The 27,551-nt window shown below is 51.9% G+C and overlaps 2 protein-coding genes across 3 annotated transcripts; one reads left to right on the top strand and one right to left on the bottom strand.

Annotated features, from left to right (window-relative positions):
- Positions 1 to 22,110, bottom strand: EFTUD2 (elongation factor Tu GTP binding domain containing 2). The gene is made up of 28 exons (XM_062629961.1): positions 21,979 to 22,110; positions 21,738 to 21,843; positions 20,949 to 21,114; positions 20,380 to 20,458; positions 18,198 to 18,273; positions 17,432 to 17,497; positions 17,147 to 17,182; positions 16,219 to 16,309; positions 15,125 to 15,207; positions 14,466 to 14,632; positions 13,272 to 13,396; positions 11,572 to 11,635; positions 11,133 to 11,223; positions 10,646 to 10,781; positions 10,235 to 10,362; positions 9,056 to 9,249; positions 8,403 to 8,514; positions 8,049 to 8,189; positions 7,561 to 7,662; positions 6,935 to 7,017; positions 5,679 to 5,765; positions 5,274 to 5,400; positions 4,715 to 4,802; positions 4,143 to 4,261; positions 3,594 to 3,688; positions 2,606 to 2,759; positions 1,667 to 1,774; positions 1 to 643 (listed from the first exon to the last, which is right to left on the bottom strand). Exons 2-28 carry the CDS (start codon positions 21,840 to 21,842, stop codon positions 548 to 550), a joined length of 2,919 nt encoding a protein of 972 aa, XP_062485945.1. The 5' UTR covers position 21,843; positions 21,979 to 22,110; the 3' UTR covers positions 1 to 547.
- Positions 22,111 to 22,783: 673 nt separating this feature from the next.
- Positions 22,784 to 27,200, top strand: CCDC103 (coiled-coil domain containing 103). Of its 2 annotated transcripts, XM_062629960.1 has the most exons (4): positions 22,784 to 22,849; positions 23,272 to 23,434; positions 24,444 to 24,576; positions 26,545 to 27,200. In XM_062629960.1, exons 2-4 carry the CDS (start codon positions 23,292 to 23,294, stop codon positions 27,016 to 27,018), a joined length of 750 nt encoding a protein of 249 aa, XP_062485944.1. In that variant the 5' UTR covers positions 22,784 to 22,849; positions 23,272 to 23,291; the 3' UTR covers positions 27,019 to 27,200. The 2 variants fall into 2 exon arrangements, with proteins under 2 accessions (XP_062485944.1, XP_062485943.1); XM_062629959.1 differs by lacking the exon at positions 22,784 to 22,849 and having other exon boundaries at positions 23,184 to 23,434.
- Positions 27,201 to 27,551: the final 351 nt, after the last annotated feature.

Here is a 27,551-nt window from a genome sequence, read left to right as displayed (position 1 = left end):
TTGTATTAAATGTTTACAAGGGTTCAAAAGGGGTACAAAAAGGTAAAAGCCACATTTGCTGCTTCTCCTGGACAGGCTGGTAAAGCCCTCCCACCACCAGCATCTCCCACCTCCCTCAGCTGCCCAAAGACATGTTTTGTACAAGGCAAAACTGCTCCCCTGGCAGCCAGGAGAGGGTTAAGAGCAAGCTCTATTGCTTGACTCATGTTTACACTCCTTAGGAATCCTGACATCACATTCTCACTGCTTTGCTGCAGCCAGGGATAACCCTTGTGCCTGGAGAGAGCCCATCCAAAGGGAAAACCTCACTGGAAGCCACAATGGCTGAAGACTAACGACACTAAAAACAGCAGTGCTCCGGGCTGTATGGAGCAGGCACAGTCCAGGAATGCCCAAGGAGACTTCTATAGCCATGAAAGAGTGACCTGAGGAGAGGTTCTCTGTGTGCCCAGAGCATCCAGGAGCCAGGGCTGGACGAGCAGGGAGGGGGAAGGACAGACAGACGCCTGCCAGGTCTCAGGTCAGCCTTCACGCCGCAGTGGAACGTTCACATGGGGTAGTTGAGAACGACGTCCTGCTTGGCCAGCTCCAGCAACATGGGGTCGTCGAAGAACTTGCTGATGCTCACGTCCTCACTCAAGCCCTGCAGGGGAACCACAAAGCCAGAGGTGAAACCCCCCTGAAGTCCTGATCCAGCCCTGGGGCAGCAGCACAAGAGGGACATGGAGCTGTTGGATGAGTCCAGAGGAGGCCATGGAGATGCAGCAAGGGCTGGAGCAGCTCTGCTCTGGAGCCAGGCTGAGAGAGCTGGGCTGGGGCAGCCTGGACAAGAGAAGGCTCCTGAAGGGGAGACCTCAGAGCAGCTCCAGTGCCTGAAGGGGCTGCAGGAAAGCTGGAGAGGGGCTTGGGACAAGGGATGTAGGGACAGGCCAAGGGGAATGGCTTTAACCTGCCAGAGGTGAGACTGAGATGAGCTCAATGAAAGTGAAAGCTGTCCCTGCCCATGGCAGGGGGTTGGAACTGGGGGAGTTTTAAGGTCCCTTCCAACCCAAACCATTCCATGACTCCTCTGGCAGCCAGCACTCATCCAGGCATCACAGCAGATTCCACCCATAGCCCTGTTGTCCCACAGCAAGATAAATTTTCAGGCTCCAGAGAAAGCAGGAGAATGTGCAAGGCACGAGGCACTCCTCAGCAGCTTGAAGACATCCCATTGCCTCTCAGGAAGCTGCAGACGTGTGGTTGCTGCTGAGCATATCCAGCAGTTCACTGCTCTCCCAAAGGGGAGCCTGATTCCTTTCACCCTGCGGTCCCAGGAGCTCCTCCAACCCCCCAAGTCCAGTTCACTAAATCAGCACAGAAACTGGTTGCTGCTTTTCCTGCAGGATAAACGGGCTAAATGAGGCCATGGAGGGATCAGAGCAGGGAACAGGGCTCAGTGATGCTGCAGCACCCCACTTTGCCTGGAGCTGCTGCCAGATGAGTGGTTTCTGGGACCACCACAGGCACCAACAGGCAGCACTGGGGATCAAGAGCGAGAGAAGAGACACAAATGACATCGGTCCACTACAGGAACAGAGAGGAGGCCCCAGGGACAACACTGCAACAGTTCAGCTGCTGGGGTGGATGGACAGAGGGACACCACAGGGATTCCTCCCACACCTACCTTCCTGCGCCTGGTCTTGATCATGAACTCTCTGGCCAGATGTGGGGCTGGCTGGGGCTCCAGGGGTCGGATGACGATGCTCTTGTCCAAGGGGTCACCAGGCACAATCTGTAACAGGGCCGGGACATGAGAGTGATGCCAGGGGCTGGTTTAGCTTCCTGGAGAACCTGAACTGCAACAGGAAGCAGCCAAGGGCTCTGTGGACACCCCAAGCCTTGGCACACCAGCCCCATCTGTTCTCCTGGCACAGAAAAGCTGTCACATCACTTGTGGTGAGCAGTCCCTGAACAGTGTTGACAGACCTCTGAGATCCTGCTAACCAGAACCCCCAGTCAGCACATCCCTCTCTACAAAGCATGTTTATTCTCCTCAGAGCTAAGCCTCAGGCTTTTATATCTTGACCTTTAAGCCAGCTCTTGGGGCTCAGATGGCTGCTGCTGCTCTCACCTGCCTGTACCACAGTAGCTGTGCAGCTCACACTGGTAGCTCCCACGCAACCTCATCTGCCCCAGAGTGGTCAGCAGACAGTATTTTGTCCCAAACCCCGTTTTGCATAGTTTTAAAAAGCTTTCTCTGAGAGGCAAAGTGAAGTGTGACAACCCATGGCTTGCAGAGCACTGAATGCACCCAAACAGGTTCCCTTCTTCCAGATGAAGACATCCTCTCTCCAGGCACTACAGGACCCTCACACCCAGCAAGCAGCAGCATTCAGCACTTCCTTACTAGGGCAAAGGGTGATGTGACATGGAACAAAGCCATTGATTCCTGGTAGACACTTAACAGCTGGTGTACAAAGCCTCCCCAGCTTGGGACCCATTTGAGGATGTTTTCCAGAGTACTGCCTGCATGAGCTGTGGTACTGAGCTCTACTGAGAGCACTTACCTGGTTCCTGGTCCTACCATGTCCCACTTCCCCATCGCACCAGGATATGGACTCACCTGCCAGTGGTGGAAGACAGAGAGCGAGAAGGCTTGTCCCTGCGTGTGGGTCCTCAAGTCTGTCTCAAACCCAAATGAATCAATGGCTGGGATGAAGGCTTTGATGGTGTAGAGAGGAGAGCCTGGGATGGGAGCATCTTGCGTCACGTGGCCTCTGCCAACACATCACAAAGATCAGTCTTCCTACATGTCATAGAATCCCAGCCTGGTTTGAGTTGGAAGGGACCTTAAAGCCCATCCAGTTCCAACCCCTGCCACGGGCAGGGACCCCTTCCACTAGAGCAGCTTGCTCCAAGCCCCTGTGTCCAACCTGGCCTTGAACACTGCCAGGGATGGGGCAGCCACAGCTTCTCTGGGCACCCTGTGCCAGCGCCTCAGCACCCTCATAGGGAAGAGCTTCGTCTTAAGAGCTCATCTCAGTCTCTCCTCTGGCAGGTTAAAGCCATTCCCCTTGGCCTGTCCCTACATCCCTTGTCCCAAGCCCCTCTCCAGGTTTCCTGTAGCCCCCTTAGGAACTGGAGCTGCTCTGAGGTCTCCCCTTCAGGAGCCTTCTCTTGTCCACGCTGCCCCAGCCCAGCTCTCTCAGCCTGGCTCCAGAGCAGAGCTGCTCCAGCCCTCACAGCATCTCCATGGCCTCCTCTAGACCTGCTCAAGCAGGTCCACATTTTTCTCATGCTGGAGGCTCCAGAGCTGCACACAGTACTCCAGGTAGGGTCTCATACCCCTTTATACGTTCTCTTCTCTGACGCTCAGGAAGAACGAGGCACAAACTAAAGGCAGGATGTGATCCTGGACATTCCCTCGCCACACAGCACAGGTGCTGGGATCAGCCAAGGAAGCTTTCAGCTGTCACGTTGTACAGATTTCACTCTCTCCCCTTGCTTTACAAGCAGTGCTAGGACTGTGATCATCTCTAGCAACCCAAATCCCAAGCGAGCAGTTGCTGCTGTGCAATACAAGGTGATGGTGGGTGGTCAGAGCAGCTCACCTCCGCCGGGCCAGGACCGTGTACACCGCAGACACGCAGTCAGCAGGAGCCTGCACCTCCACAAAGTAGTAGGGCTCCATCAAGCGAGGGGTAGCCTGTGAGGAGAAAGGGACACAAGCCACTGAGCCTCCAGCAGCACCAACACAACTTGGTTCGAAGAGTCAGGGACTGGCACGCTTTGGTGAAATGCAGCACCTGACTGGGATGGAAGGGTTCCTGCTGCCCCATGGCTACCAACACTGAAAGGAGCTTTTCCCCTGGCCATGAGTCATATGCTTCCCTCTTCCTCACGCCCACCCTTCCCAGCAAGCCAAACTGTAGCAAAAAGGGGAGACAGAGCAGATGCACACAAGTTTCCAGCCAGACTGGAACGTGATCACTTGTAAAACCCGTCTGGCAGCCCACAGGGGAGCTGGAAACGTTAATGGATGAATGAGTCAGCCTACACTGACATCCTTGGGGCAGACCATGCAGCACACATGCAGCCCACTCTCCTTGGTGCTGGCACAGAGCAAGGGTCAGTCTTTGTCCTCCCAGAGCAGTGCTCACCATCAGGAAAGCAGAATACACCACTCTGCGGGCCGTGGGGATGATCTGTCCTCCGCCCCGGTGCAGCGGCTCCTGAGCAATCACTGCATCCAGGATCTTGAACTTCACATTGCGGATCACTGAGGAAGGGCAGAAAAGAGAGCAAGTGACCCCAGGGGAATGTTCTCTGCACAGAACACACATCCCCAGAGAGCCTGAGCACACAGCGAACACCCAAACACCTACAGCCACTGGAAGAAGTTCTCCTACATTGAATTCCAGCAGGGAATGCATGACCATGCCCTAACCCTGCATATGAGACACAAACAGCTCAGCAGCAGATCTCTGCAGGGTGCTCAATGGTCTGCACCTCAACTACACAAGTAGAGCCAAGCAGAGCTGCTTGTGGGTGGCATCTGCAGCCAGGATGAAGGGAGAAGTCCTCTTATCTCCCTCTTCAAGCACTCCCAGCTGTGATGTGAGAAGGGAGCTGGCCATTGCAGGACTGCACCAGCAAACTCACTCCAGTGCTCAGATATGGAAGCATTTCATCAATCTTATTAGCTCCACTTCTCCACAGAAGGCTTACTTACATTCATCACAGAGAGGTCCTTCCCTCGTCCCCCACTGAAATCCCTGCACAATGCTGTCCTTCACAGAGCCCAGCAGCGACTTATCCACCTACAGAGACAGACAGACTGCTTCAGAGACCAAGCCTGCATCACAACACAGTAACATACACACTGCAGTGCTCAAAAGCCAGTTCCTAGAAAAGCAGCCAGTTCCTAGAAGAGCAGCAATGTCTCCATATACCCCCAGTGTCCATCTCTCCCTCTCACAGCTCAGGAGCATTATCTTCAGAGTCTGGCATCTAGAGCTATAAATTAAGAATCCCTATTTTGGTAATGCTGGAACACAGACCAATTAGTTGCCAATTTTGAGGACACTGACCCAAATAGTAACACCAGAATAGTAACAAGTGATTTCCTAGCCAAGGTAGGAGTATGGTGGAGAAAGTACAGCAGATGTGAGATCTGACAAAGCAATGAGCACTCCAACTGCATTAGAACCTTGTTCTGGAAGGAGCAGTCACCTCTTGGCATCACAGAATAAATGTCTCACTGAAATTTACCCCCTGCCTGCGTTTCTCACCTCTGAGGGCAGTGTATCATCTACCAGGATGTTTGGGCCAGTTGCATCTGGCCCAAAAGCCCAGATGGAACGGGCAGCCAGCAGATCCCAGTCATATTTGGTCTGGAAGAATTCACCCAGTTTCTTTCTGATGGAAGAAGAAAGGAAGAAACTTTAGGAAGCAGGTACCTGACCTGCACTCACAACATTACCACCCTGCTCCCCCCAGGCATAAAACAGTCTCAGCTTTTCACCTGGAACAACTCATTTGCTGCAGCAGGGATGCTCACCACTAGCTGGCAGCAGTATTGAACACAGGACCCCTGCCTATAGGCTGTGGACTCATACTGTGCACCTTGCAGATCCCAGCATTCCCTTTCCCCCACTCAGTGATTTGGATTCTTGCTCTCCCTGCATCAGTCATACCTGTTCCATGTTATCTGGACCACTTCATTTTCAATGTCCTCTGCGAGTCCCTTCTCCAGAGGCTCAGCAATCATTGTGATCTTGTTCCTGAGGAGGCAGACAGTTGCAATTAGTCTGCAGACTGATGGAAATGGGACTAACTGGCAGGACCTCAGGGACTGTGCACTGCCCTGAACACAGCTGGGGAGATGAAGCCATCCGTGTCCTTCTGCCCTGCTTGTAAAGACAGCCCATGTGCTTAACAACTCTTTGAAGTCCGGTCACTCCAGAAGCAGACTGCTGGGGGACAGCGTGGCTCCATCCCACCTGCCAGATGTCCAGGCTGCAGAGGGAAGCCCATGGGCCAGGCAATAAGCCTCTAGGAAAGCCTTTCACATTCACTGTGTTTGACATATGGGATGTTGCCTTGGAGAACCCCACCAATGTGAGGAACCTGTTCCCAGAGCAAGTCATTCCACTATGCCCAACAGTTCAAAGACTGACCAAAGGCTGGAACTTTTCCATTCCCAGAAATAAGGTTGCCAACTATGGAGAGAGTGTATGGGAATAAGAGAGGGCAAGAAGAACCAGGAGGCACAGGGGAACACAGGAAAGCCATCTTCAGCACAGGATGGATCATGATTTCCCTGAGAATAAAGGTATTAAAATGTCCTGTGCTCCCAGATCTCCACCCTCCTACTCAGCCTGTGTGCTCCCTCCCAAGGCCTCCCTCCTTCAGTCATGTGAATCTCATAATGCATTGTTGGAGGAGGAAGATGAGACCAGGCTGTAAAGCTCCAGTGCACCACTGGAAAGGAACACATCCATTGCAAGATTAAGTATGAGAGGACAAAACTTTTGTCATGGAAGGTTTGGGGAGCTCCTGAAGGCTGCACTGGGCTCTTTGGCTCCTTCTCTAGGATCCTCCTAGCCTTTAGAACACCACAAAACTGCTGAGAAGGTGAGAAATGTAGGTAAAAGAAAGGAGGGTGCGGATCTGTCTCTATTACCTCCATTATGAGAGTTCCTACAAAGGATGTGGATCTGTCTCTATTGCCTCCATTGTGAGAGTTCCTGCTAAGCACAGAAACATCCCTAGGACACCAGTGTGTTACTGAGCTCAGCAGAGCTGCTGCAACAGAATGCTGTCAACTCAGGCACACAACACTGGTCTGGACAAGAGCCATCAAGAACAGACCCCTTGGAGGGGACAAAGCCTGTCACCAGTGAACCCCTCCGGCCTTTCTCCCATGCCCAGCTCACCCACAGGCTCTTACTTCTTGTTGGGTGTCTCAGCAAAGCACTTGAGGGAGGATGTTTCCACCACTGTCTCACAGAACGTCACAACCGGATCGGCGACCTGGGATAACAGCAACAGGTTTGTAAGGGGTTCAAGAACTTTGTTTTTGAAGAGATTGTTTGAAAGCTTTGAACACCTACAAGAGAAAACTGGCTCCTCTGCCAAGTGTTTTACCCAGTGTCGTGTATGACCCACTGAGGCCTGCACAGGCAGCTTTACTAATTTCTTCATTCAAACAAGACAGCAACACTTAAGCCTAGTTCCAGGTATAAAATCATGGAATGGTTTGTGTTGTAAGAGATGTTAAAGCCCATCCAGCTCCAACCCCTGCCCTGGGCAGGGACCCCTTCCACTGGAGCAGCTTGCTCCAAGCCCCTGTGTCCAACCTGGCCTTGAACACTGCCAGGGATGGGGCAGCCACAGCTTCTCTGGGCACCCTGTGCCAGCGCCTCAGCACCCTCACAGGGAAGAGCTTCTGCCTAAGAGCTCATCTCAGTCTCCCCTCTGGCAGGTTAAAGCCATTCCCCTTGGCCTGTCCCTGCAGGCCCTTGCCCAAAGCCCCTCTCCAGGTTCCTTGGAGGCCCCCTCATGGTATTTCCTCACCTTGATGTCAATCTCCGAATACATCTTCCGTAGATCATGCATCACACAATCCAGGTAGAGCTCCCCTGTCCCCAGGATCACGTGCTCCCCAGACTCTTCCACCTGAAAGATGAGGGAGGTGTTCAACTGACAGCTCTCCTGCTCCCAGGCCCTTCCCTTCCCAGCTCCTACAGGAGCCTGAGGAAGCATCAGCCTTAAATAAATTGGTCAGGATCAGAGCATGCCAAGGAAAGCTCCCACAGCCCTTCCTGACTGCGAGCGCTGATGTGCTCTGCAGGAGGATGCCTCCTGGCACAGCAAGGTGTGTGTTTTCCCTGCTGGCTTTACAGTTTTCTGCTATTTCCACCTGATTTATGAAATCAACTGCACCAGCGTGAACAAAACCACACTACAAACAAAAACAACCAACAGTGGAAAATGAGTTAAGATCAGCCCACGAGGCAGCCCACAGCATGGGCTGGGAACAGGCCCACATACACCACAAATACCTTCGTAGTAAGCGAGGGGTAACTCTTGTTGACTTTGCGGAGGCCATCCAACATTTTGGGCAGCTCTGAGGGGTTGACTGGCTCTACAGCTATTTTGATAACAGACGTGGTGTTGAACTTCAAAGGGCGGAAGATCTGAGCCTGAAATCAGGTAAGGACAAAGAGCTGAAGCTGCATCGTTAGGTGGTCACTGGAGTTAGAGACAACCTTGGAAGCTGTTGCCTTTCCCTTAGTGGTTCTTGAACCTTGGCACCTCAGCAGATGTTTCTCTAACCTCACACCTTGAGTTTTTGGGATGCATTCTATCCCCTTGGCTCCCTGTATGGCTGAGGGATACCAGCTATGCACAGTTACCTCCTCATTGCCCCGAGGCTCCGTGACAGTTGCAGTCTTCACTATGGGCTGATCCACTCCTTCTATCAGCACCCAGTTGCCAGCAGGAACCCGGTTTACCTCAATGTGATACCTGAAAAGCAGGAGAATGTAATGGAACAGTTTGGGTGGAAGGGACCTTAAAACCCACCCAGTTCCAACCCCTCCCATGGGCAGGGACACCTTCCACTAGAGCAGCTTGCTCCAAGCCCCTGTGTCCAACCTGGCCTTGAACACTGCCAGGGATGGGGCAGCCACAGCTTCTCTGGGCACCCTGTGCCAGCGCCTCAGCACCCTCCCAGGGAAGAGCTTCTGCCTAAGAGCTCATCTCAGTCTCCCCTCTGGCAGGTTAAAGCCATTCCCCTTGCCCTGTCCCTACATCCCTTGTCCCAAGCCCCTCTCCAGGTTTCCTGCAGCCCCTTTAGGCACTGGAGCTGCTCTAAGGTCTCCCCTTCAGGAGCCTTCTCTTCTCCAGGCTGTCCCAGCCCAGCTCTCTCAGCCTGGCTCCAGAGCAGAGCTGCTCCAGCACCCCTGCAGCTTCAGGCCCCTTCCAGCACTCTCTCCCTCTGTGTCCCTGGCAGCAACCACTCCAGGTGACTTCTCTCCCAAACAAGCACTGCCATAGCTTTCCATACCTTGCCACTGAGATCCAGAGGCGTCCGACGGTGCAGATCTGGGAATCCTCCTCGTCTTCCAGGGTATAGTTTTCCCCAAGGACCTTCACAGGCTGCCCAGCGTGGATGGTACCACTGAGCACTCTGCCAAAGGCGTGGAACTGAACGCCATCATCTGTGCTGTACATTTTCGTGGTGTGACACATCAGTGGACCCTTCCCATGACAGAGAAAGACAGAAATAAGCCTCTTTCAAAACGCAGTCAAGAAACAGACACAGACCTGGCAGGACTCATGGATACAAAGGGATTAATGGGCTGGAATTTAGCAACATTACTTTTGACTTGCCAAGTCCTTCATTTCCTTCCCCTGGAAGTCCTACATCTCCTTGCCCTGTGTGGAGATCCCTAAAACAACTTCAGTGGCTTTTTCTGGAGCTTTCCCTCCTCGTGTGAAGCAGTGAATAGTGGTTAGGACAAGGCCATGAGGAGGAATGGCATCTCCTGGCCTGCAAACCAGCTCAGGGCAGAGCACGTGAGCCTCCACAGTTCACAGCTTTCAGTCCCATAATGTCCCTCCACCCCTGGTGATCTGGTTGCCAGTCACCACAGTATAATTTTATCACAACTCGTTAAAATGAGAGATTTGTTTTCTCCCCAAACACCAGAGCAAAAGTCCTGGGCAAACTCCTCCCTTCCCTAAGCTGCTGCCTGGCGTTGGTGGCTCTAGACAACTCGGAATGACAGCTCAGTACAAGCTGTTTGAGGAGGAAGGTTTCTGCAAGGCTCTGATAGGAAAGGTGCTGACTAACTAATTCAGGGTTATTTTTATCAGTGTAATTCAGATGAGTTCCCTCAGAGTTTGGAGACACACTCAAACTTCAAGGAAAAGGGACAAAAAGGCAACAAAAGGACACAAAATCACCCCGCAGCTCCCACGTGCCCCAATGTCCTGACCTAGCCCTATTCTCCTCTGAGCACTGCCAAACAATTCTCCCTCTCCAGGCCTGCCCCGGCAGGCGACTGAAGTTTCTCAGAGTGAAGAGATTTGCTTCCTTATCGGATGAGAGGTTTCACAATGCTGCCAGTCAAATGTGTGCAGATGGCTGCCTAGGAGGGCAGTGGCCCTGTTGAGGCAGTGAGAGCACACTTGGCCACATTTGCTTTTGCACCCTCCGAGCAAAGCAGAAGAGTTTCCTTACGTCAGGGTCACATTCACTCATGGCCTCCCCTAGATCTGAGTCGACTCCACCGGTGTAGGTGTGCTCGATCTTGGTCTTGGCTCCCACCTTTGGGGAGGGGATGTGCTGCACACACATGTCCACAAAGCCTGGAAGAGTAATACTGCATGAGGACAGGATTAAGCAGTGGAGAGAGAAAAAATGGCCTCCAGCCTACACAAGGCAAAGCCATTCTGACTGCAGCGCACCCACAGCCAAGGGGAAGATGTGAGCAGTGTCTCAAGCTGTCCTTTGGGCAAAGGGTTTACTATGTTATATCTGGACAGCCAAGAAGGGATCTGTGCAAGTGAGCACGCCATGGCTGTACTACAGCCCTTAACTGTGGTGCTGTGTGCTGGGAGGACTGTGGAGGGGAAACCAAAGAGCATTTACCTGTGAATTCCCCAAAGAACTTCTTGCAGACGAGCCGCAGGAGGGGCCGAATGTTCAGTTTCAATTCCTCCTTGGTCAGGTGGATGCCGAGTTCATCCAGAGTCCTGGGCAGGGTGGTGTCCACATCCCCCACCACCTGCAAGACACCAAGCACCACGCTCAGCTTTGCTGCAGGGGTCCAAGTCAACGGCTTTCAGGTGCAGCTTCACACCCTGGCAATCACCATCAGGGCTCTTGACCTGCTCTGGTTTAGAGCTCGCACAGAACTCACTGGCTGGTATTAGAGTGCACTAGAGAGAGCAAAGGTGGTTTGATTAACTGTGCAAATATAGGGCTATCTTTCCAAGCAGCAACTGCTAAGGAGTTGCTCACCATTGCTCTGCACCCCCAGACCCAATCTGTGAAGAACCCACTGCAGGCACTCCAGCAGCCAGCCCTCAGCTGCTCCCGTCTGGGACTGTGGGAGGCAGGATGAGCCACCACGTACCTGAGCCAGGATCTTGTACAGGGGCTCCAGAATGAACTCCACAAAACTGCGCTGGGAACTGCTCGTTGGGGCCTTTTTAGTGAACTTGCGGCTGTTGGGAGAGCAAAGAGAGACCTGAGGAGCCTGCAAGCACCCCTACTGCAAGCACAACCTCTGCTCTTCCCACATTATCTTCCCCCTCCCAGTCCTCCTGGGAAGCTGTTTGGGCACAGGAGTCACGCTTACTCCAAATGAAGGCCAGAGGAGGCTCTCTCCTCCTGCTTATGGGATTCAGCAGGACCACGTGGACCCACGCTAAGGAGGCCTGACTCAACCCTTCCCAGACACTTCTCTAGCATAGGCTGGAAGGGAGCTTGGGTGGTCACCTAGTCCACATCTGACATGGAAAGGAGGGGAAAACCCAGCCATAAACTAATAGATGTTTAAACAGGCTTCTTACGTCTTTGGGTTGAAGTAGATGTCACCCCAGAGCCGTTTTGCAAACTCCTGATAGTTGATATCTCCTAAAGGAAAAAAAGACAGAAGCCTCTCAGATGTCACTGCATTTCTCTCACCTCAAAAATCTTTGTTTCTTGGCTTTCTTAAAACCCCTGCAGATTCGATTTAAGGGACCAGTGCTGATGAGTGACCACTTGGTCCCAGCTCTGAATATACGATTACTCCCTGACCTGGGGAGACCAAGCAGAGAGGTGAGCAGAGAGCAGTCCCCTGTGGATGGCACCAGCAGCCCACGCACACTGTGGCTTCACAAACCCACCTCTCAGGAAGATTTCCACTCTCTCAGTTACACACAAGGTGTGTGTGCAGGAGCCCAGGCACATCTGCTTCATTTCCCAAACATTAACACTGCACCCTGACGCTGGAGTGCCAAGGTGCTGGGGTTGCTTACAGCCCATCTGCCCCACAGGCTTATCACAAGCACTTTCTGCCTTGCTGAACATCTCCAGGTTCTTTTCTCTTGTTCAGCTGATGCACTAAGCACACAGGCAAGTGCTGAAGGAACACTGCAGTGCTTGGCTGTCACGGTGAATTTACAAATAATAAGACAGCAGTGACAATTTACAGCACTTCCCAAACAAGCTTTTGCTGTGGGCAGATGTGCAGCATAAGAAATTTCATGGTGGCTGCAGATTTGACAGTTAAACTGCCCTAACTCATGTGAGTTGAAGTGTGGTGGCTGCACATAAAATCCCTGCTCGCCACAACTGAATACTACTGACTTCAAGCACCCATTCAGCTTGTGTCTGCCCCACATGGATGACATCTCCTAGCAACTGTGCCTGCACCCTGCATCTTTATCAGTTCCCTAAAGGGATACCATCCTAGCAGGCATTGGGTTAATACTGTGATGCCCAGGGAGTTCATTTACTTCCCCAAGCTCATGAGGACACGTGATAATGCTGCCACATCAGTCCCTGACCCCTATAACTCCATCCTCCCTCAGGCTAACTTCTTTGCAAGAGCTGGGCCAGCTGCTTTACAACATCCTTCTTCCCCTGCTCATGGGGATCCTACAGATCACCCTAAACTCCCCAGTGTCAGACTTCAAAAACCTCTGCTGTACAGCTGGCTAATGCAAGCAAAAGGCCTGCTTTTACAAGTGGCAGATTGCCTTGAGTGGGCACCTGGGGAACAGCAAATTAAATCAAAGCCAGAAGAAGACAGCTTCTTAAAAAAGAAAGAGGGCAAGAGAGCAAAACCTTGTGGGCCAAGCATGTGCCCGGCTGCAGCTGAGTCCCACACTCTGGAGACCTGTGTGAAAAGGCAGGCAGAACTTAACTGCTTCACTACTGGGCTGTTGCAAGAAGGTGGCAAAAGTACAACACATCCACTTGCCTCCAACTGCCACGGCAGGACTTGGTTTTTATGCTTAAGATTATGTAAAAAATAGTGGCTTCTGAATCAAGAAACACTTCTCAGGAGAAACTATGCAGCTAAAACCACCCTGGAACTGTAGCTTTGCTGTTTACCACCCAGGCTTCAGATCTGCAGTAGTTCTCAACTCCTACAAATTTCAGAACACATATCCTGGCCTCACACGTGCAGTGAAAGCTGAAGCTAAATAGCTCAGAAAACCTCAACAGAAAAGGTCAAGCAATGAGATGTTAAAAGTGTGCAAGGTTTCTGGATAATCCTCACCATATGTGTCTGCATAAATCTTTGCAAAAGATCCCAGCGTGAAGCAGATGCTGTACTGTGAACTGGAGAAACACACGTTCCCCAGAAGGGGAGACAGAACGAGGTTCTCATCCGTGGAATACATGCTGAGAGGAGACAGTTTTTAGAGACAAGGGGGAAAAAAAAAAGAAACAAATCAATGTTATGAACCAAAGAAGACACTTAAATCCACTTCCCACACCAAACAGCAGTATGTGACAGGCAAGGAAGGGTTCTACATTGCCAAAGAGCATCTTAAAAGAGGCTGCAGCATGCTTGCCATCGGAATGTCAGAGTCAGTATCATTTTATGATGCTAAACTTCCAAAGATTCATGTGCACAAAAGAAATATCAGTGTGCAAAGAAACAGTTAAAGACCCAGAACATCAAAGTCAGCAGCACAAGTATTTTTTGACAGGTTGAGTTTTTCTTCCCCTAAAAGAAGGTCAACCAAGCAAGGGAAATGATAATGCAAGGCAATTAACGTAGGGACAGAATTGGTTCGTAACAGTTTGAGTGAGTTCACAGGAGTGCTAGACAGGATAAATCACCCTGCTCGAGCTGCTTGATGCCAGCAGCAATCGAACAGGGAGACATGCAAGTGAGCTCGTGTGGAAATTACACACTTGAAGGGGAGAATGCTGTTAAGGAAATCACCTGGATGCAGCAGAATCACAGGAATGATGCATTGCCCCTGTGAAAGCCAAAGATGTGCCTCCCTCCTCTGAGCAGGATCTTGCAAGGTTTGACCATAGCAATATCATAGCCTCTCTTAGGGGTTGGGACAGCAAGTTCCTACTAGTTTTGTAACAAATGTGTAGGAGTTTTAAGACATCTCAACCTACAGTTTGGGATTCAGCCTGGACAATTTCAGTTTATTTGAGACATCTGGGAGTACAGAAGATCCCTGCTCTGGTCATATGTCTGCTTTCCCTACTTTTTAATAAAGGAAAAAAAGAGCTGATCCTAAGAAGTTCGCCATGAAGAGCCAATCCTAATTCAATATATTGGTTGAGATGGATTTCCAATGCTCCCTCCTGCCCCGTTTTCTACAATTCAATGTATCAAGAGACAAACTCATTAGTTTTTAGGCACATAAAGGGCTCACAGAGCAAAGCACCTGCAACAGAACAGGGACAACAAGCACCAACAACGCATCATCCCAAACACCCCTACCTGATCAGCCCGTTAACCTCATCTACAATATGTCTGAGTTTGTAATAAGCATCTGTAGGGGGCAACTTCAGCTCCAGGATCAGTCGGTCTATCTTGTTGATGCACACAGTCACTGCCAGCCTTTCCTGCACAGCATGCTTGATCAGCCTCTCTGTGTTCAGCATCACCTGCAGGGAGTAAGAGCACAAACACCCCTGGTGAAAGCCCTCCACAAGATGCTATCTAGGGCGTGAGAGACAAAGCAGCGACCCTTACACACAGGGCTGTGAGTCTAGAAGAGTCGAAGCTCAGCCACCAGCAATCAGCTCATCACCCTGAAATTTAGAAGTAGGTGCTAACCCAACCAAATTCCTTGAATCCTACCCCTTGGACTTCTCTGATATAAATAATCCGCTCAATTTTAGGTATCATAGGGATTGAGATGCAAACAAGTTAGATAATCAGCCTGCAGGTCACACACATCACGTCAGCCCTGGACACTGAAGCCAGAGGCTTGACTGCCTGGTTTGGCTGGAAAACACTCTTGCTTCCCAAACCGTCCTCCAAAAACCCTTCAGCCCACAAAGCTGAACCCAGCCCAGGCCTTCATCCTCAGGCAGGAACAATGAGTCCAGAGGAACTGCTTCTGAAGTTCACCCCTAGGAAAACCTGGCACTCACCCCCTCAGCCGCATCAATGAAAAGCACGACACCATCCGAGATACGAAGGCCAGCGGTCACCTCATCAGAGAAATTAACGTGACCTTCAAGAACACAAAAGAGGGGTGAGAACCAGAGCAAGCCCTGGCACCAGCAGCACAGAGGGTGGAAAGCCACCCTTCTGCTCTGCAGCTTGCTCTGGTCACTGGTATCCAGCAAGGCAGAAGACAGACGGCTTCCTCCTCAGACAGGGACCCGAGAGCGGCTGCCAAAGCTCTGGGTAGGGATCTGCTTCAGCTCTAATGCTATTTTTTGAGAATAACCACAACAACTTGTTTTAACAGGCGCTTTTCCTCACATTTGCTCCTGTTTTTCTCACAACTCCGTGCAAGTACTTCAGGAAAAGGAGGAAGATTGCTTCTTACCAAAGAACAACAGATGCCTCTCCCTCCAGTCTCCTCCTGCTCTCTAACCTCCCTCATCTTGAGCTGTAACTCAACAGATGTGTCCCAAGACCCTCATTCCTAAAGTTTGGCATTGGTTTCTTACCACAGAGCTGCAATTATGTCCCCCCAAAAGGAGCTTGCTAAAGGCCTGAGGGAACTTGCCAAGAGTCTCACTGTGGGGCAAGAGCATCTGAGAAAAGCACAGCCTCCACTGCATGGTGATACCTGGAAAATCCAGTTCTGTGTGTGCTTCTTGTACACTTGAGTGAAACACATTTTCAGCCTCACTGGCCCTCAATTAGGCCAGCTACTCCTTACTGCTGGATGTGATTTCAGAATGAACTTAACTAAAGGCTCAGGACTAGGCTGGAATCATCTGTAAAAAACACAAACCAACACATGGGTTTCCATGTTTCCATGGCATTCCATGAATCAGTGAGGTTTCAGGGTATGGATTCTTTCCAACGCTACACAATCCAACACAAAAGCTCTTTGAAGACCTTCATTAAGCATCACTGTACACTTTTTTACTGCTCTGCTCCTGTGCACAGCCCTACCCAGAGGACCAGAGAGGATTATTAATGACAAATCTGGATTCACATGGCCATGTATCTGCTGCCTCCAGCTAAGTGCATCCCAAAACCAGGATTTTCAGGACTACCCAATCACCTGGAGTGTCAATGATGTTGAAGAGAAAAGACTTCCCTTTGGTGTCTGGCAGAACAATCGTCACCGGTGTGCTCTTGATCCCTACTCCCCTCTGAAAGACAGGAAACCAGGATTATCCATTAAAAGAAAGCAAAATGACCATGTAAAGATGCAAAAGATGACCAAGGGAAAATCAGAAACAGTGGAAAGAAGTAAACATCCACCCAGGACATCCTGAGCACTGCAACTCACTCATCCATACTGGCGCAGACTGGTGAGCTACCACTGCCCAATCCACCCCTGGCTCCAGCTGAAGAAGTACAATATGCAACACCAGAGATAGAATATGCATGCTTTTCTATGCTTTCACCGTTCTGCTGCTGCCAAGTTACTCCTCATGGAGTAAGATCTGATCATACAGGGTATGAAGTAGAACATTAGGATGAAGAGAAAATAAATGCTTCATAGGGCTGTTCTGGTCATAGCAATATTTAGCAAGTAGGGCAAAATAAGATTCCCATTCACACCCCAACACATGGAGTCAGAGCACCCAGCTAGGGGTTCCCATCAAAGGAAACCAAGGAGAAACATGTGTATTTTGAAATCATCATTTTTGCCCTCATCCGGCACTGCTGTGAGCCCCTTCCACCTCTTCCTCTGGAAGAAAAGAAGAGTTATCCAAACGGGATAATTCTTCTATAGATCTTCAACACTACACAGGCTATCATCTCAGATAAATAAAATCATACGTGATGAGGGTTGCAGGAAATGGAAGAAAGTTGGACCAGGGAATCTCACTGAGGCAAACATCAATGAAGAAAATAATCAGAATGTGGAATGCACAAAAAGATGTTAAAATGGAAGATGGAACTGCCTTCAGCAAGTAACTGTGAGTTTAGCATGAGATAACTGGATAAAAATCACTGCCTGCTCTACAAGGCTCACTCACCTCTTGCTCTGTGAACAATATATCAGTGTAGCAAAGCTGCAAAGACAAAACAAAAGTCAGAATATCACAAAGTGGTACCAAATATCAAGTTTGAAGCAGGACATAATAACTCCTTAGACAGAGTTAAGGTGGAAAGTGACAGATAGAATCAGGACTGAGCTCTGCCTGCCCAATCCTACGTTCTAATCACTAAACCACACGCTACCCACATACAGTCATGCTCCCACTGAATGTAAAAGCCAACCCACGTTCCTCAGGGCAGGAATACACCAAAAGCACACTTACATCCTGGTCGTAGCGCTTCCGGATTTCAGGGTGTGTCTGCTCTATCAGGCAGTCAACAAAACAAGTCTGGAAAGTATCAAGAGAAAGGAGGTGACTACATTCAGAGAGAGAAATACAAGCACAGTCCCATCCCTGTAGTAGCAGGACACAGAAAGCTGAGCATGTTGTTAGTTCCACGTGGTTTTCTTTCATGAAAACCTTTGTGAAGGGCCACGGAGCTGCTGCGAGGGCTGGAGCAGCTCTGCTCTGGAGCCAGGCTGAGAGAGCTGGGCTGGGGCAGCCTGGACAAGAGAAGGCTCCTGAAGGGGAGACCTTAGAGCAGGTCCAGTTCCTAAGGGGGCTACAGGAAACCTGGAGAGCGGCTTTGGACAAGGGCCTGCAGGGACAGGCCAAGGGGAATGGCTTTAACCTGCCAGAGGGGAGACTGAGATGAGCTCTTAAGACAAAGCTCTTCCCTATGAGGGTGCTGAGGCGCTGGCACAGGGTGCCCAGAGAAGCTGTGGCTGCCCCATCCCTGGCAGTGCTCAAGGCCAGGTTGGACACAGGGGCTTGAAGCAAGCTGCTCCAGTGGAAGGTGTCCCTGCCCGTGGCAGGGATGAGCTTTAAGGTCCCTTCCAACCCAAACATTACTAAAACCTAGAAATAACTGTTAGCAAGAGGAGCAGACAGTCTGCTGCTGCAGGGAGTGAGAGGTCTAGAGCAAGACTTAAAGCAAGCAACACAGGGATCATTGCTATCACCGACCCAGGCTGGATGCCCACACTACCTTGCCGTGGTGAAGGTGCCCACACAGAGTCACATTTCGAATTAGCTCTGAGTTGTCCATCAGATCTGCCAGGAAACTGGAGGAATAAAACACAAAAGACTGTTAGAAGCTTCTGCTGCATCTAAGAAAAGCAGGTGCCATTTCAGCTACACTTTCTATCCAAGGTCCCCCCGAATCCTCTCCAAACTTTCCTTCTGCCAGTGCCCTGCGGAGGAAGAATCCCACTTTCCAGATGGGGAGGACAAGAAAGTTGGAGTCCTAGACAGATGGCAGTGGGTGGGAGGATATAGAGCTGGTAAAACTGCCAGCAATGGAATATTATTGAGTATTTTTCTCCTCTTCTCGTCAGTATGGGAGCAAAAGTCACATTCATGTACTTGGATGATGAAATCTCTCCACTCAAGGAGTGGCAGGCCGTCAAGTAAATCACAGAGCTGGGTACCAAGCACCCCAGGGAGTTTTAAAAGGTAACCAGGGGCCTCCATAGACTATTAGTTCTGATTTTCAGGTCCTAAAACAGGGATGTTCTCAGGGGCTCTAGGAAACAGTAATGGGATTTAAATCTCTTTAGAATCAGTTGCTTGGATCCTGTCCAACATATTACTGAGATCCCAAATTCCCAACTACCCTAAAAAATAACTGGAAGCTACAAACATGGATCCAGTGCTATGGGTCTACAGGAAATAAAGGGCTGTCAAATAATCTCATTTTACAAAGATTTAATTTTCCCTGATGTGGTTGACTTTTTAACATGCAAAATTTGGATTAAGAGCTAAAAAATAAATGCAAAAATCAATAATAATACAGACTAAAATCTTGCTTATTGGTCTGAAAATAAGGCTAAATGGGAAATCAATACCAAGCTTGCAGGTTTCTGGCTAAGTCCCACAAGGAATTTCTCTTGGTGCCATCCTAACCATTTACATCAACAAACAGGAGGAATTCATTACAGATGGAATGAGCAGAGGACACAGGGATCACGAAAAGGGTGGCTGATGAAGAGTACAGGACATTGACCAAGAGCAAAATGAATTGCTTAAGGAAATAAGACCCAGCAGGCTCTTCAGTTCCTATCTGGCTATATCAAAGACCTCTTGGATAAACGAGCACAGCCATACTGACAGTATCAGGGAACAGCCCCAAGAAGCAGCCGTTCCATAAAGATCCCAGACATCCAAGTACCCAAGTGAGTGAATACAAACTCCAGTGAAATTCTGTTGCTGGAAAATAAAGGATCCTCACTGGGAGGAAGAGGGACAGCTCCCGCTGGGGCCTGGCACACAGGGAGCTGCTGCTCACCCTGCATCCAGCTCTGGGATCTCCACTTGAATACAACAGTTAAAAGCTGGAACAGGCTCTGACTAGCCACAAAGGGGCATGTGGAAAGAGGAGCTTATGAGACACTCACGCAGCTCAATCTGTTCATCCTCAAATAGAAGACAACGTATAGAAACACTATGTGAGGATACAGAGCCCCTCCACCCAGCGACAACAGACGTCGATGCTGAGCTTATATTTTTAATACAGGAAGTCAACAACAGGTTTTATTCCTTAACAAAGTTGGGTGAGATATTATATCCAGCAGCACGGAAATTCATAGAATCCCAGACTGGTTTGGGCTGGAAGGGAACTTAAAGCTCATCCAGTTCCAACCCCTGCCATGGGCAGGGACACCTTCCACTAGAGCAGGTTTCCTCCAGGATACATAGGAATTAATTTGAGACAGCAGGAGGCCAACGGTCACAGGGATCAACCTAAAATGCCCCAATCTGAGGTGTGCTACATACTGACCGTGTAAGTACTTCTTGAGCCAGTGAAGGAAATCTGCCTTCAGCAAAACTGCCCCACAGAGGTTTCCCATTACCAAGCTCTAGATCAGCTGCCAAGGTTAAATTACATTCTACTTCAGAAAACCCTGCACTGTGCTGCATATTGTGGAGGGAAAATAACTGTCAAATGGTTAATCTGCTACTGCCTTCCACTCGGTTTTGGGGCAAAAACCTTGCAAATGGCTGCCCTCAGCTCTACTGTGCTATCAGTAAGAAACAAAACCAATGTCCCCTGCAATGTGCCTCCTCCACACAGCACGCATCACTCTGCCTCCCTCTGCCTTTGCCTGCAAGCAAGCAAGAGTGAGGGACCACAGCCACCGGCCACCCTTAAACCCCTCTCTGTTACTTACTCCATCTCATAGACAGTGACCGGTAACGTCTGTTCCATCAGAGAGAACTTTTTGGTTTTCACAGGTTTAATAATAGGCTCTGGAAACAAGAGGAAGAACAATGAACGCAGTTACCAGAGCCCCTGAACCCAGCTGGCTCAGAAACAGCCAGAGGGCACAGGGACCCACACAGATACACAGTTTTCAAGCTGACAGATGCTCTTAGCTTTCCTAAATAAAAGCAGTTGTACCAGACGATCATCGCAGGACCCTGCCAACCAAACTGTTCTACTACAGAAGGAACAAATGAGATGACTTGAACACGTTTTCATTTCTTCTTCAAGATCTTGACAGGATCTGCTGAGTATCTGCTCTTTAAAACATTGTTTGGCATTTGTAATAATCCCAAGTGCCAAACCCTGCACACCGCTGGACAAGCAAGAGTCAATGTGCTCCTGGGGCTAAAGGGAATTTGAAAGGGGCATTAAAACCAGTGGGGAGAAGGGAAGGGAATATTAGTTCCTCTTTTCCAAGGATCCATCAAGAGTCTTCTCCCTCCATACCCAACTTGCTGCTTCCACACCACTTACCAGTGAGAGGCTGCGTGTCTTCCTCTTGTACAATTGTCTCTACTTCGGGCCCATAGACCTCTTCAGCGGTGGGATAGTACTTCTTATCCTCATGCAGCACCACGTCCATCCCAGGGTGGTCCTCATCATGGTCCCCCATATCATCATCATCGTCATCATCGTCGAGCTGCAACCAATGCTCACACTGAGCTGCTGCCTGCACCGAAGTGCTTTACAAACACCAGTCAGCCCAGAAGGCACAGGCTTGGTGTCATACAGTGAAAGAGAGCCACAACCCAGCCAGGGAACTTCTGCTGTCCCCCCTGCCCTTGCCGCTCTCCTCTGGTGCCTGTGGAGCCTGCTCTGCCTTTAGCACTGCAGAACACAGCTCCTGGCCACGCTGCTGCAGCACTGGCACTAAAGGCCTGAAGACCTCACTGAAGGGATGCAGAACCTCCAAAAGCCAAATACAGCTGGAGGTGCAGAAGCTCCCTGCTCTGTGACTCCAACAGGAACTTTGTCTCTCCCGTTACCCCAGGAACAGGAGGGCAGCTTTTCCTGAATCCTTTACAAACCAACTCCACTCTCAGAATCGTGGAATAGCTGGGGTTGGAATGAACCTTCAAAGCTTACCTGTCCAACCCCCCTGTGATCTTTAACTAGATCCCTCTGGATCCTTAGGACTCAAACTCCACCACTGCAGGGCCAGGGCCCAGCATGCAAAAGGAATCACTGCCAGCTCAGGGAGCCCGCGGTGCTCGTCCCCTGCTCCCGTGGGCCGCTGCCCCTCGCCCCGTGCCCCCCGCTCACCTCATCCAGGTCCTTGGACTCCCGGCCCATCTCATCGTCGTCATCGTCCGAGTCCAGCTCGGGCCCGATGTAGTTCCCGAACTCGTCGTACAGGTCCGTGTCCATGCTGCGGGCGGGAGGGGCTCAGGCAGGGCTCCGGCTCTGCCGCACGCACAAAGCGCTCCCGGCCCCGGCCCGCCGAGCGCCCTCCGCCTTCCCCGCTGCCCCTCCGGGCCTACCCCGGCCCCGGCACAGCGCTCACCCTCCGCGTTGCCCTCGCCTCCGGCGCCGCCGACACCGCTGCGGAAGGCCCCAGGGCTGCCCGCGCCGCCGGTCACCAAGGAGCGCCCCCTGTCCTCCGTCAGCGACGCGCTCCGCGGGGGACGGGACGAAGCCGGGTCCGGTCTCGGCGGGGTCCCGGTGGCCGCGGGCCGGGGCCGGGTCTGTCGGGTGCGGTCGGTACCGGGTCCGTCAGGCGCGGTCGGGACAGCCCCGCGGGGGCCTCGGGGGCGCTGCCCTGTCGCTATGGCGACGGAAGGGGAGCCCGCGCGCGTGGCTGGAGCTCGGCTGGGGGTGGCGGGGCTATCGCGATAGAGCGAAGGTTCCTGTTGCCGGCAGCCTGGGGGAGGGCTATCGCGATAGAGCGAAGGTTCCTAGTGCCGGCAGGCTGGGGGAGGGCTGTCGCGATAGAGCGAAGGTTCCTAGTGCCGGCAGCCTGGGGGAGGGCTGTCGCGATAGAGCGAAGGTTCCTAGTGCCGGCAGCCTGGGGGAGGGCTGTCGCGATAGAACGAAGGTTCCTAGTGCCGGCAGCCTGGGGGAGGGCTGTCGCGATAGAGCGAAGGTTCCTAGTGCCGGCAGCCTGGGGGAGGGCTGTCGCGATAGAGCGAAGGTTCCTAGTGCCGGCAGCCTGGGGGAGGGCTGTCGCGATAGAGTGAAGGTTCCTAGTGCCGGCAGCCTGGGGGAGGGCTGTCGCGATAGAGTGAAGGTTCCTAGTGCCGGCAGCCTGGGGGCGGGCTGTCGCGATAGAGCGAAGGTTCCTATTGCCGGCAGCCTGGGGGGGGGGGGGGCTGTCGCGATAGAGTGAAGGTTCCTGTTGCCGGCAGCCTGGGAGGTCTGTCGCGATAGAGCGAGGGCTCTCAGTGCCGGCGGTGCACGTGGCTTGGTGGGGCTGTCGCTGTAGAGCAAAGGTTCCCAGTACCGGCAGCCTGGGAAGGCTGTCGCGACAGAGTTCCCTGTGCCGGTGGTGCGCGTGGTTTGACTGGGCTGTCGCGAGAGAGCGAAGGTTCCCAGAGCCGGGGGTTCACATGGCCTGGTGGGACTATTGCGATAGAGCCTCAGGGACTGGAGGTGCATCAGGGCCTCGCGGAGCTATCGCAATAGGAGTGGCGTCCCCAAGGCAGGACTGTCACAATAGGAGTGGGGTTGTCACGACAGGAGCAATAGGAGTGGCGTCCTCGCGGAGCAATAGGAGTGGCGTCCCCAAGGCAGGACTGTCACAATAGGAGTGGGGTTGTCACGACAGGAGCGCACCCAGGGGTGTCCCTGTCCCCCGCAGGTCGCTGAGCTCCATCCGGGATGGATGCGGAAGGGGCCGTGGACCCGCGGGCGCTGGAGCGGGAGCTGCGGGCGGCGGTGGCGGAGGACGAGCGTCGGGACAGGGAGAACGCGGCCAAGCTGCGCGCCCTGCGGCAGCGCCTTCCCTCCTACGAGCAGTTCAGGTCGGACGGGGACCCCCGGCAGGAGCGGGGGGGGTCCCACCCCAAAGGGCTCCGTCAGCACCGGGCGCTCCTGCCCTGGGGCCGAGCACAGCCGCAGGGATGGGGTCTGGAGCTCCAAGGGCTCTGGAGAGAGGAGGTCACTGCGCTTGTGAGCGCCCCAAGCCCGGTGCGGGGCCCCGGGAATCACAGAGTCCTGGAGTCAACCGGGTGGGAGAAGCCCTTTAAGCTCATGCAGTCCAACTGCCAAGGCCACCGCTGACCCATGGCACGAGGGCTCGTCTCCACGGGGTGTGAACGCTTGCAGGGATGGTGTGCAGGTATTGTGTGCAGTTCTGGTGTCCTCAACATAAAAAGGACATGGAGCTGTTGGAACAGGTCCAGAGGAGGCCACGAGGATGATCAGGGGCTGGAGCAGCTCCTGTATGAAGACAGGCTGGGGAAGTTGGGGCTGTTCAGCCTGGAGAAGAGAAGCTGCGTGGAGACTTCAGAGCAGCTTCCAGTGTCTGAAGGGGGCTATAGGGATGCTGGGGAAGGACTCTTCATTAGGGACTGGAGTGATGGGACAAGGGGTAACAGGTTAAAACTGAAACGGGAAGTTTAGATTGGATATAAGGAGGAAATCCTTTCCTGTTAGGGTGCTGAGGCACTGGAATGGGTTGCCCAGGGAGGTTGTGAATGCTCCATCCCTGGCAGTGTTCAAGGCCAGGTTGGACGAGGCCTTGGGTGCCATGGTTTAGTGTGAGGTGTCCCTGCCCCTGGCAGGGGGGTTGGAACCGGATGATCTTAAGGTCCTTTCCAACCCGAACTATTCTACGATTCTATGGTGACTCCAGCACTGCCCTGGGCAGCCTGTTCCAATGCCTGAGCACCCTTCCTCCAGTCTGTGTTCACTCCTGCAGCCGGTCCAGGTCGCTATGATCCAAACTGAGAAATTGCCTCAGAGAAGAAGCTTGAAGCCTCGGAGCGTTTGCTCTTGCTAAGCATCCCTTGCCCTTCTTGTTGCCTGCAGGAACATCGTGCTGGCATCACACCTCAAGCCCCTAGAGAAAAAGGACAAGATGGGCCAGAGGAGGAGCGTGCTGTGGAACCCCTGTGCAGCCCATGCCAAGGCGCCGCAAGCCAGTGATGTGGAAATACCCCAGGTGAGAGAGATGCTCTCCAGGCCTTTATCCACACCTAAACATCACTCCAAAATAATTTGGGGTATTCTCTTAAAATGCATGTTATTCAGCAGTATCTCTACCCATGAGCAAGCCCTCAAAGTCCCTGGGAGCATTGGTGCTTGCATAACCACAGGGCTCATCCTTGCCCACTACTTTGTGCCTGAGAAGAGCTTGCACCACCTGCCTCAAGAATCTGCTTCAACCTTGTGGGAATCCAAGGCCAGCTGCAGAGCTCCCAGTGCCCTGCCTCTGGTGGTGGCCAGGAACAGATTCTTAGGGAAGAGTGCCCTCCCTTGACTGCACTTTTCCAGCTGGCTGCGGTTTAGAGACCAGGAGCCAGGGTTGTGCATCTGGAGCATCAAGTTTAATAGCTACAGACCGAGAGCGTAGCCAGCGCTTCCTCATCCCGTGGTTTAACGATGGGAAAAGTGTTCTTTTGTTCCAAACCTGCTGCCTGAGGAGTTCGCTGGATGCTCCTTAGTTCTCCAGTTGTGTGAAATGGTGTCTAAACATCTTCTATCTGGGTCATTTGTGATTGGAGTGGCATCTATCCTGCCCTCACCGTTGGACTCTGCCCACGCTGGAATGTCCTGGTCACTGGATGTATAGACAAGGATGATTCCTGGGGATGATTCACATGGAGGCAGGCTAAGAAAGTTGGGGCTGATCAGCCTGGGAAAGAAGGCTGTGTGGTGACCTCATAGCAGCCTTCCAGGATCTGATGGGGGCCTACAAGGATGCTGGGGAGGGATTCTTCATTAGGGTCCATAGTGATAGGACAAGGGGTGATGGGTTCAAACTGAAACAGGGGAAGTTCAGGCTGGATCTAAGGACAAAGCTCTTACCTGTGAGGGTGCTGAGGCGCTGGTACAGGGTGCCCAGAGAAGCTGTGGCTGCCCCATCCCTGGCAGTGTTCAAGGCCAGGTTGGACACAGGGGCTTGGAGCAAGCTGCTCCAGTGGAAGGGGTCCCTGCCCAGGGCAGGGGGGTGGAACTGGATGAGCTTTAAGCTCCTTTCCAACCCAAACCATTCCATGATTCTACGATTCTCTGATTTTTTTGACACTGAACCTAATTTGCCTGTTTATTATGAGATGTTTCTGCAACTCCTCTAGGCAGCTTTGTGTTTTCTTAGCATGAGCAATGATCTCCCCAGAGCAAATCCTGTTCCTAATCCCATTAGCGCCTGGGCTCTGATCTCCAGGGCTTCTCCGGTTTGTGTTCCGACACAGCCTGATGTTGCTGGGCCTTGTTCTTGCTCTCTGGATGAAAGCCTAAACATTTTAATGCTCCTTCAGTCTGTGTGTTAGTTACAGAAGTCGGCGGTGATGAGTTCAGCCGTTCAATTGCATGTTGTATAAAACAGGATTTTCTTTTATCTGGGAATCCCACATTGAGCTTGGCTCTCTTGTAGTGCAAGCTCTTGCCAGAGACCCCTATGAATGCAGTCTGTTACAAGACGGTGGGGGAGAGCCATCTGCGTCTTTTCTGGGGGTTACATCTTACCTCTTTCATCTCTTTACTCCTCTGATTTGCCTCACAGTGCTCGAGGTGGAGCAGAGCTTTCTACTGAGCTACCCTGATCACCAGGAGCTCCCTTCCCGAGCAGCAGTGATGGATCCGCAGCAGGCAGCATGTCTGGTTCTGGTTAGGATTGGGGTCACTCCACTCTTGGTCTGTTTATCCACACCACATTTCATGCCTCATCCATTCTTCCTTTATTTTCTCTGAAGTCCTCTGGTTTCTATGGGGCTCAAGGAACCCCACAGAAACCAGAAATGGTAGTTCCTTGTCTTTGTTTTGCCACCCCACAAGCTTTATGCAGCCCTTTGTGCTATAAGCGTCTGTTAAAGACATCTCAGCCATGCACAGGTTGTTCGGGGCCGGGGGGAGGAAGGATGCAAATCATCAGTGGGAACAAAATCGAAGGAACTACTTTTTCTTTCAGGAACTGGATGGACTGCCTGGAACCTCTGCTGAATTTCACAGAGATTGGCGCAGATGCTTAAAAAGCAGAAAACTGAAATACCAGTTTCTGCTGGCGCTGGGAGGGGAGGCCTTGGGCAGAATCTTTCAGGCTGACTTGGGCTATGGCCTCCTGGGTGAATTTCTGACGGTGCTGGCAGAGAATGTCTGTCATGAAGACAGAGATGCCATCCTTCAGATCCTACAGAGCCTTTCGGGCACCAAGCGCTTCGGGTTAAACCTGGATCTTCTGAGCGAGCTGGAGAAGGAGAGCAGCAGGGATTTGTTTAGGAAGCTGTGGAGCATGAGCAGGGGGGATTGGACCGCCGGCCATCCCAGCAGCACAGCCGGCTGCGAAGCAGAGCAGGAAGGCAGCCTCATGGATGCCAGCTTGCAAAAGGAAACCGAGGAGGAAAGGAGAGTGCTGGAGTTGATGAAGTGTTACCAGATCAACTGAAGGAGCAGAAGCACCAGAATCGTGCAAAAATAGAGCACAAACAGAGGCTCAAAGCTTGACTTTGGCATTGCTGTGTGAGAGGGGGATAAATCGGATACTTCTGGAGCACTGCTGTACCTTTCTCTGTACCTGGGAGCCACCCAGAGCAATAGTTCTGCACAAATAAAGGTTGGTTACTGAGAGGACTGCGTTGTGATCTTTGGGGCAGGGTGTCCTCACAGAGAGCTCTGTGAGAGTATCTTAGATGCAGGGGGGGAGTCTCAAACATTACCTGTGTGGAGGAGCTTTGGCACACAAAGCCCTTGGAAAGCCATCAGAGAAGATGTAAAAGTCTAACTACCATGTTTGAGACCTCTTCTTCTGGGCTATGGAGGTCATCTGCCATCAGAGGAGGGTCTTCTCTGGGTTCACTGTACTTGGAGGGTTCAGAGCAATGATTAACATTCACTGCAACTGAGACTTTCAAGAAGATGGTGGCAATTCCCCTGTTGCCACCACGCTCCCCATCGCTGCACAAAGGAGCTGCCAGCTCA

The sequence above is a fragment of the Pezoporus occidentalis genome, unplaced genomic scaffold (assembly GCF_034315485.1).
Source record: "Pezoporus occidentalis ecotype Australia unplaced genomic scaffold, CSIRO_AGI_Poc_V1 ctg344, whole genome shotgun sequence".
Classification (NCBI taxonomy): Eukaryota; Metazoa; Chordata; class Aves; order Psittaciformes; family Psittacidae; genus Pezoporus; species Pezoporus occidentalis.
The sequence above is the reverse complement of the archived record's forward strand: the minus strand, read 5'-3'. Positions and strand labels throughout refer to the sequence as shown.

What these genes read in the sequence shown, in the direction of transcription:
- EFTUD2 (XM_062629961.1), bottom strand. Translation starts at nt 21,842, where the DNA reads ATGGACACGGACCTGTACGACGAGTTCGGGAACTACATCGGGCCCGAG. An exon ending in GGCACCTTCACCACGGCAAG is followed by an intron (nt 17,498 to 18,197) that starts GTAGTGTGGGCA and finishes GATACTTTCCAG; the next exon opens with ACTTGTTTTGTTGACTGCCT. An exon ending in GTCCAGATAACATGGAACAG is followed by an intron (nt 5,401 to 5,678) that starts GTATGACTGATG and finishes TTCTTCCATCAG; the next exon opens with AAAGAAACTGGGTGAATTCT.
- CCDC103 (XM_062629960.1), top strand. Translation starts at nt 23,292, where the DNA reads ATGGATGCGGAAGGGGCCGTGGACCCGCGGGCGCTGGAGCGGGAGCTG. An exon ending in CCCTCCTACGAGCAGTTCAG is followed by an intron (nt 23,435 to 24,443) that starts GTCGGACGGGGA and finishes TGTTGCCTGCAG; the next exon opens with GAACATCGTGCTGGCATCAC. An exon ending in GTGATGTGGAAATACCCCAG is followed by an intron (nt 24,577 to 26,544) that starts GTGAGAGAGATG and finishes TTTTTCTTTCAG; the next exon opens with GAACTGGATGGACTGCCTGG.